General features: G+C 43.6%; 2 protein-coding genes across 2 annotated transcripts; both read right to left on the minus strand.

Moving 5' to 3' along the window:
* Positions 1-7,190: 7,190 nt before the first annotated feature.
* Positions 7,191-10,877, minus strand: LOC4346569 (uncharacterized). The gene is made up of 4 exons (XM_026020392.2): positions 10,540-10,877; positions 8,494-10,079; positions 8,219-8,422; positions 7,191-8,140 (listed from the first exon to the last, which is right to left on the minus strand). The coding sequence occupies exons 2-4, from the start codon at positions 10,076-10,078 to the stop codon at positions 8,118-8,120; spliced, it is 1,812 nt and encodes a 603-aa protein (XP_025876177.2). The 5' UTR covers position 10,079; positions 10,540-10,877; the 3' UTR covers positions 7,191-8,117.
* A 1,865-nt stretch (positions 10,878-12,742) lies between these two features.
* On the minus strand, positions 12,743-14,413 carry LOC107275444 (UPF0481 protein At3g47200). The gene has a single exon (XM_015755601.1). The coding sequence runs from the start codon at positions 14,411-14,413 to the stop codon at positions 12,743-12,745; it is 1,671 nt and encodes a 556-aa protein (XP_015611087.1).
* Between the last annotated feature and the right edge of the window lie 76 nt (positions 14,414-14,489).

A 14,489-nucleotide genomic window follows, 5' to 3' on the forward strand; every position in this document is an offset into this window, starting at 1 on the left:
TAGATCGTATTATCGGCAGAAGTTGGGGTTTGTCCCATCTCACCTTTTTTAACCTCTTTTCTGTTCACTTCTGGACTTTTTGGCTATGTGTCTACGAGCAAAGGCCAGAGTTATAACCCATTTCCATTATTAAAAAAAGAGATGTTACCTCGGCCATTCTTGGGTTTCCCCTTTCTTTAAAAGGCCATCTTTTGACAAGGCCCCCGTATCAAATTTGCAAACATCAACGGAGCGCCTGTTGGTAAATCTTATATATGTCAACGGCTGGGTCTCCGGCCAGCAGAAATCGTTATTGGTCGAATTTATGGAGGTATTTGAATCTCCTGAATATGAATATATAAATATTAAGTATTTCACGTAAAACGAGGTGGTAATGATGTGTAATTAATTGAGTTTTAATTATTATAAACTTAAAAAATGGATTAATATGATATTTTAGAGCAACTTTCATATAGAAAGTTTTCGTATAAAACACACCGTTTAGCAGTTTAAAAAATGTGCTATGAATATCTAAAATTTAATCCAACCCTTATTAGAGAAGGAACGAAATTTAATCCAACCCTTATTAGAGAAGGAACACAACCATAGGAGTCCACGTCGCCACACGCCAGAATTACACGACATGCATCCATTAGGATTTAGGAATAAGTGAATGGGACTATCTAGTGACATTTTGATAGATTTGTACAATAAAAGTCATGTTTTTTAAAAACGATTTTTCTGTATGAGACCCCCGCTAGGTTGCATGCGGACTGCAATTGACGGCGTCTGTAAAAATCGACATCCATTTCCGTATATGACTTCTTAAGAGGCTCACGTACAAAAGTCGATTTCCGTAGGCATACCTCTTAAGGGGCCACATGCGCAAATGAGTTTATTTTTATAGATGGACCTATTAAGGGACCGCATGTGAAAATATATTTTTCAGACGGATTTTAAGGTTTAGATTATTTTCTAGTACCAATAGAGAGCACCGTAGTGGGGCTCCTGTGAGACTGAGTCATAGTTGAGGCTAGGATGCAAGCGGGCTGACCCGCGAAACCACTTGTAGGTAATATTAGTGAGTAATCTATGGATTGACTCACGGGTTATCTACAAATTTGACCTATAAGTGGATTTATGGATTATTTCACTTGTATTCATAGATGAGACCAGTCAGGCTACGACGCGAGAACCTATGGGTTACCACTTATTTAACCTATAATTGGGTTTACGGGTTGGTCCGCTTGCATCCTACTTAAGGCCTTTAATAAGTACAGGTTGAAGCTTCATTGGTATGGTTTTCCAAACTTAGTTGCTTGACAATAGCAGACTATTAGTCGGCTATAAATATATTTTCGTGAGATAAAAGATGAGAAAGAATAGCAGCGGACTACAGATCTGTAGCTAGCTGCAGCGTGGACTTCAAGAGACAATGTGTGTATGACAGGTAGGACCATATATTAATAGTATAGTAAACAACTATTGTATGAATTGGCTATTAGATTGACTATAGATGTATTGAAGCTAGTAGTGGGTTATACTATAAACTTGCTCAAGGCTATGTTCTTACCCCTGCAGGTTTTCCAACTCATTTCCGTTATTTTCCGTGTCCACGCTTTTCAAACTTAAACGGTGTGTTTTTTTTAAAAGTTGCTTAAAAATCATATTATCTTATTTTTAGAAAATACATAATACTTAATTAATCACATGCTAACAAACCGTTCCGTTTTTCGTGCGTGCTGCCATCTGGCTCGATGAGGCCCTCTCGCTGCTGCGTTTTCTCTCCACGCCAGTGCCCACCGTTGGTGCTGCCTCTCGCCCCATCTACCTCTCGCCCAGCCCAGCTCTGCCTGGCCACCTCCATCTCTGCACTAGCCGCTAGCTAGCCCTCCTACACCGCCAGCACTAGGGCTGGATTTTTCACATTTTGGTCCTTTTGAAAAACTTATTTCGCAAGTAGATCCCTAGAAAAACTTATCCTAAAAATGATCCTTTTTGGGGCGCCAGAGTGGCTGGCGCCGTCATTCAACAGGACGACGCCAGCCTCTTTGGCGCCGTCCCACCGACGACGTGGTGGGGCGATGCTGAGGTGGCTAGGGGGAGTGCGCCAGAGTGGCTGGCGCCCCTCCCCCCCGAAATTTTTTATTTTTGTTTTATTTGTTTGATATTTTTTTCACGCTTAGGGACACACAAGAACCAACCATAGAAAAATTGAACTCAAATGGACATAATATGTGACATGTAGAATTTTTCCTCTCCTCTCCTCTCTCCGAACTAGTGCAGAGGAGAGAGATGTGCAACTTTTTTATTTTTATTTTATTTTTTTGATATTTTTTTCACACTTAGGAACTCACAGGAACCAACCACGTAAAAAATAAACTTAAACGGACGAAATATGTGGCATGTGGAATTTTCCAAAGCTCCACCGAAAAACTTCTCTCCTCGAAAACACAATCTTGCAAGCGGAATTTGGAGGTTTTAATATCGCCGAACCCGGCAAAGCGGGAGAGAATCGGATGTAACTTTTTCTGTAGATGTCCGTGCATATATTATTTGCCTGATTCTGAGTCCGTATGGGAAAGTTACGCCTATTTTAATAGATGGCATATTTTGTCCGTTTCGGTAGAGTTTTGGAAAATTCTACATGTCACATATTTTGTCCGTTTGAGTTATTTTTTATACGGTTGGTTCCTATGTTCTCCTAAGTGTGAAAAAAATATCAAAAAAATGAAATAAAAATAAAAAAATTGCATCTCTATGTACTGTTTAACTTATATATGTCATTTCATGTGGTTATATTTTGAATTAGATTAAGTAATTTCATATAGTGGTAGAGTGTATTATGTTTAACATGCTGATCAAAGGGTTTTACTAAAGGAGTTATGGTCTAATTTTAGTGAAGGTGCAAAGTAGACTAAGTGGTATGCTAGATATTTTCAGACTTACCTAAGTGGTAGTTCGAGTTTAAATTTTTTTTGTGGTTGGTTGTATCGTGATCCTGAGTGTGAAAAAACATCCGAAAAAATAAAATAAAAATGACACCGTTGCAACTCCATACAGAGAAACAGGAATGGAGGCGGCAGCGCCAGCATGGCTGGCGCCCTCCTCCTGCCACGTCGGTTCGCGTGCGCCATGGTGGCAGGAGGACAGCGCCAGCCTGACGGCGCCAGCCACTCTGGCGCCCCAAAAAGGACCATTTCTGGGATAAGTTTTTTCAGGGGTCTATTTGCGAAATAAATTTTTTAAAAGGATCAAAATGTGAAAAATCCAGAGCACTAGGGACCAAGCTTCGGCACAGCCGCCACCTCACCTCCACGGCTTTGCCCAATGGCCGTCGTGACGCCTCATCTACGCTGGCACGAGAGAAATACGAGGAGGAATAGTACGTCGGGCGGCCCGACTCAGGCCCTCCATTGGCAAGTTGCTTTGGCTGGCCAAATTTAGCTAGTAAAGGGAGAGATTAGGCCAGTTGTTAATGAGGTTGTTTGAGCACGAATTTTTTTCTAGAATTACCAAAATTTAGTTTGGAGAGTTACTTGAAGAGGCTATTAGAGACACTCTTACTTGTACGAGAAGTCTTCTGCGGCACAGAACAAATATATACTTTCTTCGTTTTATATTATAAGTTGCTTTCGCTTTTTTTAGTTAAGTGTTTTTAAATTTAACCAAGTTTTAAAAATATATAGTATCATTTTCAATAAAAACAAACATTTTATAAAATATATTAAATATTAATTTAGTGAAACTAATGTGATGTTACAATGTTACTAAACTTTTCTTGCCTAGGAAAAAAAATCAAAAGAGCTGTCCCCAAGGCTTCAGGTACTGTAGTAGAATTGTCACCGTCAATCCGGCCGTCAGCTATATCTGCCACCCATTTGTACCCCTGCATCCTATGATCCCATTTGCTACAAGCCTGCTTGGAAGGTTTATAACTGGTAAAAAAAGGTGTAAATTACAGGCGGTTAAGAAATTTCGGACAAGGACTCGAAAGAGTGCTTGGATGAATCAACGGAAAAGCGTAACGGAAAAGCGTGACCCTTTGAGACCACAATTTTATTAGGGCATTTGTAAAATTGCCCCTGGTCTTTTCAAACTTCCACTACAAAATGAAAGTAAAATAACAAAAAGAAACCACTCTTTAGTCTGGTTGAGATAATTTAGATTCGACTTTTGAAATTAATTTATCGCAATATATAGTTTTATCGATTATACTGAATTTTATATTAGGCTACAAGCAAACATTGATCCTTTCCCTATACTCATATAATAATTGATATCATATAATAATTGATATTAATGGACCTTAAATAGTACTCCCTCCATCCCATAATATAAGGGATTTTAACTTTTTGCTTGATCTGTTTGATCATTTGTCTTATTCAAAAAATTTTAGAATTATTATTTATTTTAAAGAAAAACCGGCACCTATACTATATATCCGGTTATTTGAAAAAAACAAAACCTTTAATTTATTAAAGGTGTAAAAAACGACACCTATTGTAAACGAGCCGAGCTCGGTGGGTGTCTTTTTCTCCACCGGCTCTCTCTCCCATTCTCTCTCCCTTATCTCTTCTTCTCATCCTCCCACTAGCTCTCTGCCACTTTCTCTCCCTTATCGCTTCTTCTCCTCCTCCCTTATCTCTTCTTCTTCTACCAGCTCTGTGGCGGTAGGCGGTGGGCTCGCGGCGGTAGGCTCGCTGGGGTGAGGCGGCGGTCTAGGTGGCAGTCTCGTTGGGGGTAGGCGGCAGCAGGCGGCGGGCTTGCCTAGGGGAGGCGGCGGCGAAAGGTGGAGAAGCCCCTCCCCTTTGCTAGATCCGGCGGGAGGGGAGGCGGCAGCAGAGGGGCAGCGGGGCTCGCAGATGGAGGCGGCGGCGGTCTCGCCAGGGGTATGCGGCGGGTTCACCGGGGGAGGCGGAGCGACAGCTCGAAGACGACGACTATGGCGGTGGCTACACAACCGTGCGACGACAACGATGTCGGGACAACGGCAGAGTGGTCTGGATTCTTTTTTTTTTATTATTGCTAAGATCTGGGATGAATTTGAGGGTTAAAATTTGTGTTGTGGATGAATGGATTGATATGTGGATGAATCCATCTGTGGATTTTTTATTGCCAAGATCTGGGAGGAATTTGATTGTCAAAATTTGTGTTGTGGATGAATCGATCTGTGGATTGGATATGTGATGGATAGATGATGATATGCTAGTTCTTGTTGTGGTGTGGATGAATGTTTGAGGAGGGACTGCTCTGCTCAATGTGACGAGCTAATGCGTTGAGCCGATTTTTCATTATTTGTGGAACCTCAAAGGTGTCGGTTCTTAGACCCCGGCATCTATTTCTTTTCTTATTAGTGTCGCCTTCGTGGTGCTGGTTGGGAAAACCGGAACCTATGGGGGTTTCCCAACCGGCACCTATTTGTGTTTCTGTAGTAGTGTTAGTCCAAATTATTTGCTTCAGTAACATTCTTGAGTTGGTTGTTGTGGAAATGTGGACAATCGAAAAGTATAATCAATTACTGCCTTCCAATATAATTCATATCTATTGCAAAACTAAAAACAAACAACAAGATCAATTATTTTCCCAAGCCCCACTACTGGGGAAGGCCTTTTCACTCCCGGTTTGCAACATATCTTTTGTCCCGGTTGAAATAACCGGGACTAAAGATCTATCTTTAGTCCTGGTTGGTAACACCAACCGGGTTAAAAGATGGTAGCGCAACATGGCATCTTAGTCCCGGTTTTCTTTTTTTTCATTGTTTTTTGCTGGCTTGCATTCTTCACCTTAGCAAATTCTTCCACAAATTAACAAATCATACTCAAATCATCCACAAATTCATCCACAACAAAATCATCAAAAATTCCAAATCCAGTTGCTCCTTACATCCCCAAATCAAAGTAACAACATCAAAAATCGTAAGATTTGCACCACAAATTGTCAAAAAAAAAATACATCACAAATTCTAAAAAAAATACATCACAGATCAAATAACACAGATCCAATGAATCACAAATTCTTAAAAAAAACGGATTAGCTAAAAAACTATCGAGTGTTTTTTGAGGGGAAAACATTCAAATCTAACTACAGTATATAATTTCACTAGAACTATATACTATAATAATAATAACTTGTATATATGTATTAAAATATTATATGCAACTTTATATCTAATAAATATAGAGATAACAATATAGTTATAATATAGTTACACTATAGTTACAATATAACTACAATGTAAGTAGAGTGTAACTACAATTTAACTAGGGTGTAACTAGAGTATAACTACCTGTAACTTGCAAACTTTTCAAAAACTTGCAAGAGATGAAGTGGCTACCACGCATAGCTGGTGGGAACGAGGTCCTAGGTTCGAACCCCACGCAGCACACAAATTATAGTTATCACGTGGATTTTTTCCACCAACGCGCCCGGCGCGGCCGCTGCCGCCTCGTGCCTCACCTCCGACAGATGAGAGGGCGCCGCTGGCCGTTGTCCGCCGCCTGCCACCGCCCACCGTCCTCCACCTGCCACCGCCCACAGACCTAAACTCATGGAACTTTGAAATGAAATAAAAATGGTATAATGCTCCATTAGACATGCTCACACATCTAGTTTGATCAACAAGTATTCTTAATAACCAGCTCAACAAATAGTGTAAGAACAATAGACTCAAAACAACCATATAGAAAGGTGATCATTGACCAGAAAACAAGTCACATAATAAAATCCTTGGTAACAACTAAATAAAGATAATTAACGACTGAGGAACACATGGATGAATTCTCTATGGGATCCATTGGTTGAGGGAAGTGTGCCCTAGACCTCTTCCCCTAACTGTGGTTCCTCTAGCATTTCCTCTTCCCTTGACTATAGTTCCTCTAGCATTTCCTCTTCCCCTGACTATAGTTTCTCTAGCATTTTCTCTTCCCCTGTCTGTAGTTCCTCTAGCATTTTCCTTCATGGTGCTTCCTATAGCACACCCCCTCCTTGAATCAAGTTTCCTTCCCCTGCTTGTTCCCCCTTCATTGATTGGCTGATATGAACTTGGTTGATGATTATTGATGTGATCTTGACTACTTGGCTCATGTGATCTTTGAGCTTGGTTTTCTGGCTCATGCGACCTTTTAGCCTATAGAAAAAAACAAACATTACAACATTGCAAAATGGAGTAATATTGAACTAAATCATAAAAGGAGAAATTTAGTATTGCCTTGAGAGCATCGAGTCTTATCTGCAGATCGGGCCTCAACTTTTTTTTGCAAGTCGTGTAGTTGTGGTACATCCCTTCACAATTAGTACATGTTGTGGTTGTCATTCTTGCTCTGCCGGTTACCTTGGGAGCTTCATCTTGACCCCTCCTCCTACTCTTCTTTGGTCTTCCTGGTTGCTTTGTGAACTTAGGAGGATCAATGTCAGGTGAATCAGTTGTTGTCCAATCATGCTCTCCTGGGACTGGATAGATAACTGGCGCATATGCTCGAAGGTAAGCTTCCTTCCTAAAGTGCTCATCGACATAATCCTCAGGCCTCTCTTTTGCTGCAAATATTGCCGTCACGGCATGCTTACAAGGTATTCCGGTAAGTTGCCATTTGTTACATCCACATGTTCTAGAAAATAAGTTGACCTCATACTGCCTCTCCGATCCTAAAATCTCCCACAAACCAACACCTGATTGATAAGCATTGCAGTACCTAGCATATTTCTTCTCTACCTCCAATTTCCCGACTACTACCGGGGTGATCTCCCACATTGCTTGTTGACCTCCGTCTCTCTTTTGATTTGCCCTGACCATTAGTTTTTGTCTAATTTTGTCAAGCATGGTTACGATGGGTTTGTCCCTAAGCTCAATAATGTAGTTGTTGAACACCTCACTAAGATTGTTCACAACTAGGTCTGTCCTGCTCCTAGAGGAGAAAGCATGTCTACTGAAATGTTCTTTGCCAAGATAATTAAGCCATTTCCATGCTTTGGCATTGAATGCCTTTAATGCATCCATTGCTCTGTTGTAATCATATTCAGTGTAAGCATAGACTGCAGAATCAACAAAGCTCTTGTATTTCTCTCCTCTATAACCAGCTGTTGCCATGTTTGCCAAGAGATGTCTTTTGCAATATCTATGCTCACAGTCTGGGAAAACTCTAGCCACTGCATTCATGAGCCCCTACATTGCACCCATTGTGACATAATATAAGTACTAGTTATACAAGTTACCAGCATTTAGAGAACACATAGGTAATACCTTCTGTCTGTATTGTCCATCCTCCATGCGCTTCTCCTCTACCGATGGCTGTCTCCAACCTCTCAAGAAACCAATTCCAGTTTTTTGTGTCTTCCTTTCCAACAACGCCAAATGCTATTGGGAATAGGTTATTTTTGCCATCCCTACCGGTAGCTGCTAGCACTTGGGCTCCATTACTGAGCTTTACAAAGCACCCATCAATGCCTGCCATTCATATGTAGACTTAGAATTATGGACATGACTCAGAAAAACTAAAAAAAGATGATAAAACTTACTTATGAATGGCCTACAACCATCGAGAAATCCCTGTCTCTGGGCATTCAAGCAGATGAAGAGACCATAAAATCTAGGATTCATTCCTAGAGCTATTCTATCCACAGTTGACACAACTGCTGTGCTCCCTGGGTTCTTATCAATGACAGTTTGCAGGTAATCTCTAATTCTCATGTATTGTTTTTTATGATTGCCAAGAACTTTTTCTCCTGCCTTTCTCTTAGCCCTGTATGCCATGGTCTTAGAAACATCAGTACCTAATTCTCTCATGCACTGATCTTGTAACGCACTAACCTTCCAATCAGGGTCACTTCTAAAATTTTCGAGGTATTTATAACTCAACCAAGTGCTATTCAACCTTGAATTCGCTCTCGTTGTCCCACATGTATGAGGTATCATCTCCCTCAGCATAAAAGTGTGCTCTCTAGCAATTCGAGACCCCCTCATGATGAATGGACAATTTTCTTCTTTGCATTTAACATTGACCCTACGGGGCTCATTTCTTGTGTATCTGTAGTCTCTTCCTTGGACAATGTGATAGGATTTTAAAGCCCTTCTATATTGGTCGACATTGGTAAAACACATAGCCTCCTGTAATTGTGTGGTGTCCATAATGTTATCTTCATCAAAGTAAATCCTCCTGTTAACCACCCTACTCTCTCTTCTTCTCCTCTTCCTCCTCTTAGCTTGTGCATCAAGTTTTTGACCATCATCGCTACTTTCATATTCAACAGCACTAGCCCCACCATCCTCACTTGGAGGATCAGAAAAAACAGTTTCCTCAACCTGAGAAGACCCCACATCATTTTGTCCTTTGACATTCCTACTCGCCTTAGTGCTATTCTTCTTTTGCAAATTTGATGATGCAACATCTGTACCATCTTGAATATTGACAACACCACATTGAGCCTTGTTTGATATTGCCTCTGCCACATCCTTAGAGTCCACCGGAACAACAGATAGAGCACTCCAATCAACAACAGGGACAAACAAATCCTCATCATCAGTATCACCTTCACAACGATTCCTAGGGTCAGCTCGTTGTCTCTTTATCTCCTGTAGCTTATGAATATAGTCAATCTTCTCTTGATCAAGGTCAAAATCATCATCGCTATATTCTGAGTCTTCATCTTCTTTACCATCAACAAAGAGAAATGTATTATCACCCTGGTCCATCCACAAGTCTTCATCACTGTTCTTCAACTGTTCAGATCCTTTTTCTTCTAAATCTCTATTTTTATTTGCCTCCACATTATCAGTGGCATCTGCAACAACATCCTCTTCTAGTGCACTGCTTGAGGCAACTTTTCTGTCAAAAATATGTATGTCAACTTTATTTATGCTATCGTTTTCCCTAAGCATGTCCATGACATTGCTGTCACCCTTGATTCTTGTCATTGATGTGCGGCAGTAACATCCAGGTTGGGCAAAAAATATTTCATCACTTTTCTGGTACCCAAGCTTCTCTATTATCTCAACCATATTGAAAAAGCAGACAAGGTCTCGATCCATTGGCTCCTCAACAACCATTGCCCCTGGACCACGATCATGCTTGAAAAACCGCAATGTCCAAACTTCTTCAGCCATTCTGATAATTAGAACATAACTTTCAGACCTAAATTCAGCTTGGAGATAAACAATAATATGTACATATAATTCAATTTACTGATGTAGACACAAGGATTTTGTTAACACATATACATATTGTGAGGTCTAAAAGGATTAGTTTAATAACCTATGAGTAAATGGTATCTCTTGGGTTGCTGTACCAGTCCACTATAAACATGGATTATATAACTGATTAGTAGAACATGTCTAAATTGTTTAGAAAATTATTATTGTCTTACTATCAGTATGTAAATTCGGTTCAGCTATATGGGATCCCCAATTATATAGTCATGAGCATCAAATCGATTTTGTGGTCATTTTGACTTTTAACCAAATTCCATAACACAAGACAGGAGCGTGGATGGTGACACAACAAAAGAGAGGAGATTGGAAACTGAGTAGCACAGAATAGCAGGACTAATGGGATGGAACTTACTCACTTGGCAAAGATGAACTCAGCGGCCGGCGCCGGTGCTGGCGTCAACACCCCGTCGTCCTCCGAAACGACAGAGATGAGGAGGCAGAATCGTGAGATCGTGCTGGGATTGGAAGGCACATATGTGCGTATATTTAGTTGCAGCAGTTTTAGTGGGCCATGCGCATAGAAGTCCAGCTTGTCCCACGATGCCACGTCCTCGTCCTAGGTGGACAACAACATCATCTCGCGTGTGAATTCATTCATTGACAGTGTAGTTTTGTGAAACTACACTACCAAAATATATGTATTTAAGTGCCAAGTGTCAAAGTGTGTGTAGTTTTCTGCAACATAGACCACAAAACATGTCGTTTTGTGAAATTTACTCTAAATAAAAACATGAGTTCTCAAAAAAACACACAGAGAGAGAGAGAGTACAGAGAGAGATAGCGAGAGAAGATGTAGATGAGGAGGTCTATCGCTAAGAGATAAGGATGAGGAAGTCTAAATCTCTCGTCTCTGGTTCGATCCAGTTAAGACATAGGAGGGAGATATTTAGTCACTAAAGATCCCCATACGCACAGGCGACCTGACATCTTCTGACACAAAAAGAAAGCAGGTCATCTATTTGCATCCTTGTTCACACGAACTCACGGGAAACTCTTTTAAACACTCGGGTGGACATTCACCCGTTTCTTACATATCATCTAAATGGTTATGAAAAATTTTCAAAAAAATTGACATGATAGATTAATATGTAATATATCACTTCACAAACATGCAAGTTCAAATTCGACTTCTACAAATTGTAACAAAAATAACAAATTTGACTGTGAATATACGTATATGAGTTAGAGTTTGATTTGTTATTTTTGTTACAACTTATAGAAGTCAAATTTGAACTTGCATGTTTGTGAAGTGATATATTACATGTTAACTATCTTGTGAATTTTTTTAGAATTTTTTCATAATCATTTAGGTGGCATGCAAGAAACGGATGGACGTCCGCCCGAGAGATTAGAATCAGAACTCACGCCAACCACCAATTGCAGTTGCATATGGTTGTCGACGTGGAAAGGCGAGCCAGGTTTCAGGCAGTCACTTGGAGGTGCTTGCTCATGGCGAAGACTAGAGCTGATATGCCCTGGTAGCAATTATCAGCCCCGGAGCCATTGCAACATGCGAAACCCATATCAAACACCTTGTAGGGAAGGGAGAAGATTAACACGAGAGAGAGATTTTGGTGCTGGCAGCTTCACGACTTATCTGTTTCTCTTCATTCCACACATAGATATAGATGGCCAAAGGGCCCGTCCGGCACGGCCCGGCCCAGGCACGGCTGGGCACGGCCCAGCAACCATCGGGCCGGCACGGCCCGATAGACACTTCGTGCCGGGCCGTGCCGGCCCATGGGCTGCACCTCTCGCCCAGGCACGGCCCACCAGCTGTCGGGCCGTGCCGTGCCGGCCCGAAGGCATGGGTGGTCCATCGGGCCTTTTTTAAAATAAGTCTATTTTTCGTCCCTCCTCTTTGGGCTATTTCATATGTATAGCTAAAATAAGTCTATTTTCCGTCCCTCCTCTTTGGGCTGACATATGTATAGCTAAAGTAAGTCTATTTTCTGTCCCTCCTCTTTGGCTGACATATGTATAGATAAAAAAAGTCTATTTTAGATCCCTATTCTTTCGTGCATGGCATATAATATGTCTATTTTTACTCCTCTATTTTTTTGTGTATCGGGCCTAACTACCGGCCCATCGTGCCGGGCCGGGCCAACGGCAGTGGAGGGGCCCAGGCACGGCCCGGTGGTCGGGCCGGGCCAGCACGGGCCCAACCTCTGTCGGGCCGTACCGTGCTTGGGCCGGGCCAAAATACCGTGCTATGGGCCGGGCCGTCGAGCCTCGGGCCTTTTGGCCATCTATACTTATAGAAGGTAAAAACAACAGAGCATGTTGATTATCTCACACATTTGCACTCACCACAAACCACGCCACCGTGCCATCCCATGAAAGGCCTTATGCCACGACTTGCTGAGAATCCACGCCATCCCACAGACATCCATGACACACGCAAAACGAGCTCTATTCTGAGAAAACAAAGACTTTGACTCTCTGCACGAACACAGCGTGCATCAAGCCAGACGCGCGCGACATGATCGCGACCACAAGACGACCATTATAGTGGATTATCTGACAAGCATGCATGTGCGACCGACGACGAAAGCTCGATCACCTCCCCATGGGAGGAAGGTTTCCACGGGGGTGATAGTATCTATACATGGAGTGGACGGTATTGATGAGTGTGGCAATGGAGATTATGGCACCGAAGATGACAAAGAAAGTGATGGTCTGCTTGGGGAAGCACTGAAGCACGAAGCCTTTCATGACCCTGACGCCTGTGCTCTGATGGTGCGCCGCCACATCCTTGCAGAGTGCAATAAGATCATCTGGCATGCAGGTGTTCCTGCACTCGTCGACCAGTTGCCTGAAGAAGTCGACGATCTCCTTGTCGGTCCGCTGCGTGTACGGCAGGATCCCGCTGTTCCTCAGCAACCTCGCGTCGGCGTCAGACTGGAGCAGGCGAGCCATGCAGATGGCGTAGGTGGTGACGCCGTGGCCGCAGCGGAGATGGTTCTGCTCGAAGGCGATGAGGTTGCGGAAGACGGCCTCGCTGTACCCGTGGATGTGCAGCGCAGGGAGGCGCATCACCCCGCGCGTGGCCATCCTACTGCTCTCGAAGGTGATGTCCAAGCAGCAGGAGCTCCTGCTACCCTTGGCATCCTTCTGCTTGGTGAAGATGGTGAGCGACTCCTCTAGCTCGGTCGCGCTGGGCAGATGTGACTCTGGCTCCCTCGGTGGAATGGAATTTATGTCCACGCCATACTTCTGTCCAGGCACTAGAGACCAATGGAAAAGATGCAGCAGATGATGGACTCGTTGTGGGAACCGTTCAGTGCCGCTGCCGCCGCCATTGCCACCTCCGTCTCTCTGTGTCGTCGGGCTCAGATCGCCTTCTTTCAAACCAAACGGGTGGACGTCCTGGAAGCAAGAGAGAGCGAGTTCTTCCAAGCTGTAGTTGACGCCGGCAAAGAAGGTGTTCTTGAGTCGGCTGTGCAGTTCGGTGAGCACAAAGAAGGGGATCTGGTTGTGCAGCACCAGCAGGTCCAGCGTGGTCTGCTTCATGTGGAAGGATATATGTGCGGACAGGTTCCTGAACTCCCTCCCGTGATCGGCGTCGGCAGCCAGCTCGGCCGGCAGCTTGTCCTCGCGTATGCTCGGCCTGAGAAGGAAGATGGCGAAGAGCAGGACGCACCCGTCGAGCAGCAGCATCTCGGCGAACTCATGGGAGTTCATCTGGAAGGACTCCCGCTCGTAGCAGCGCCGCGCTCGCTCTTCGTTGCGTTGCACCCATTGTAGGAAGCCGACGACGTCAAGGTTGAACGAGCCAGTGAGGTACTTGACGATGCCACACTTCTTGGCACAAGTGATGAGTGGCGGCGGCTGCTGCTGCGCCGATGCGGTGCGGTGGTGGTACGGCCCGACGGCAGCAACGACTATGTGGTCCTTGTCCGTTTCTGGCGTCGGAGGCCGCCGCAGCTGCCCACGCTCTCCGCCGGCGGAATCCAGCGGTGGCTGTCCCGGACCGTGAGCAGGACTAGTAGTAGTAATAGCAAAAAGCTCAAGCTGGTTCACCTGCGGCTTCAGGCGAGGCTTGAAAATGGAAGGGTGTTCGTCGTTTCCGAAGGCATCGAACCTTCGAAAGTACGGAGGGATGGACTCGTATGCGCTCTTCGCTTCCCCGTGGATTCGATCGATCACCACGTCCGTCCAGCTGGTGCTGTACGAGCTCATCCCTCCGTTTCCTCCTCGTGCTTGCGCTGAATTCGGTTTCATGACCATGTTACCGTACTATGCATGCACTAGCTATACCTACCTGCGCGAAGAAGCTACGTGATGCGCGTTGCATGTTATACCT

This window comes from Oryza sativa, chromosome 9, assembly GCF_034140825.1.
Source record: "Oryza sativa Japonica Group chromosome 9, ASM3414082v1".
Classification (NCBI taxonomy): Eukaryota; Viridiplantae; Streptophyta; class Magnoliopsida; order Poales; family Poaceae; genus Oryza; species Oryza sativa.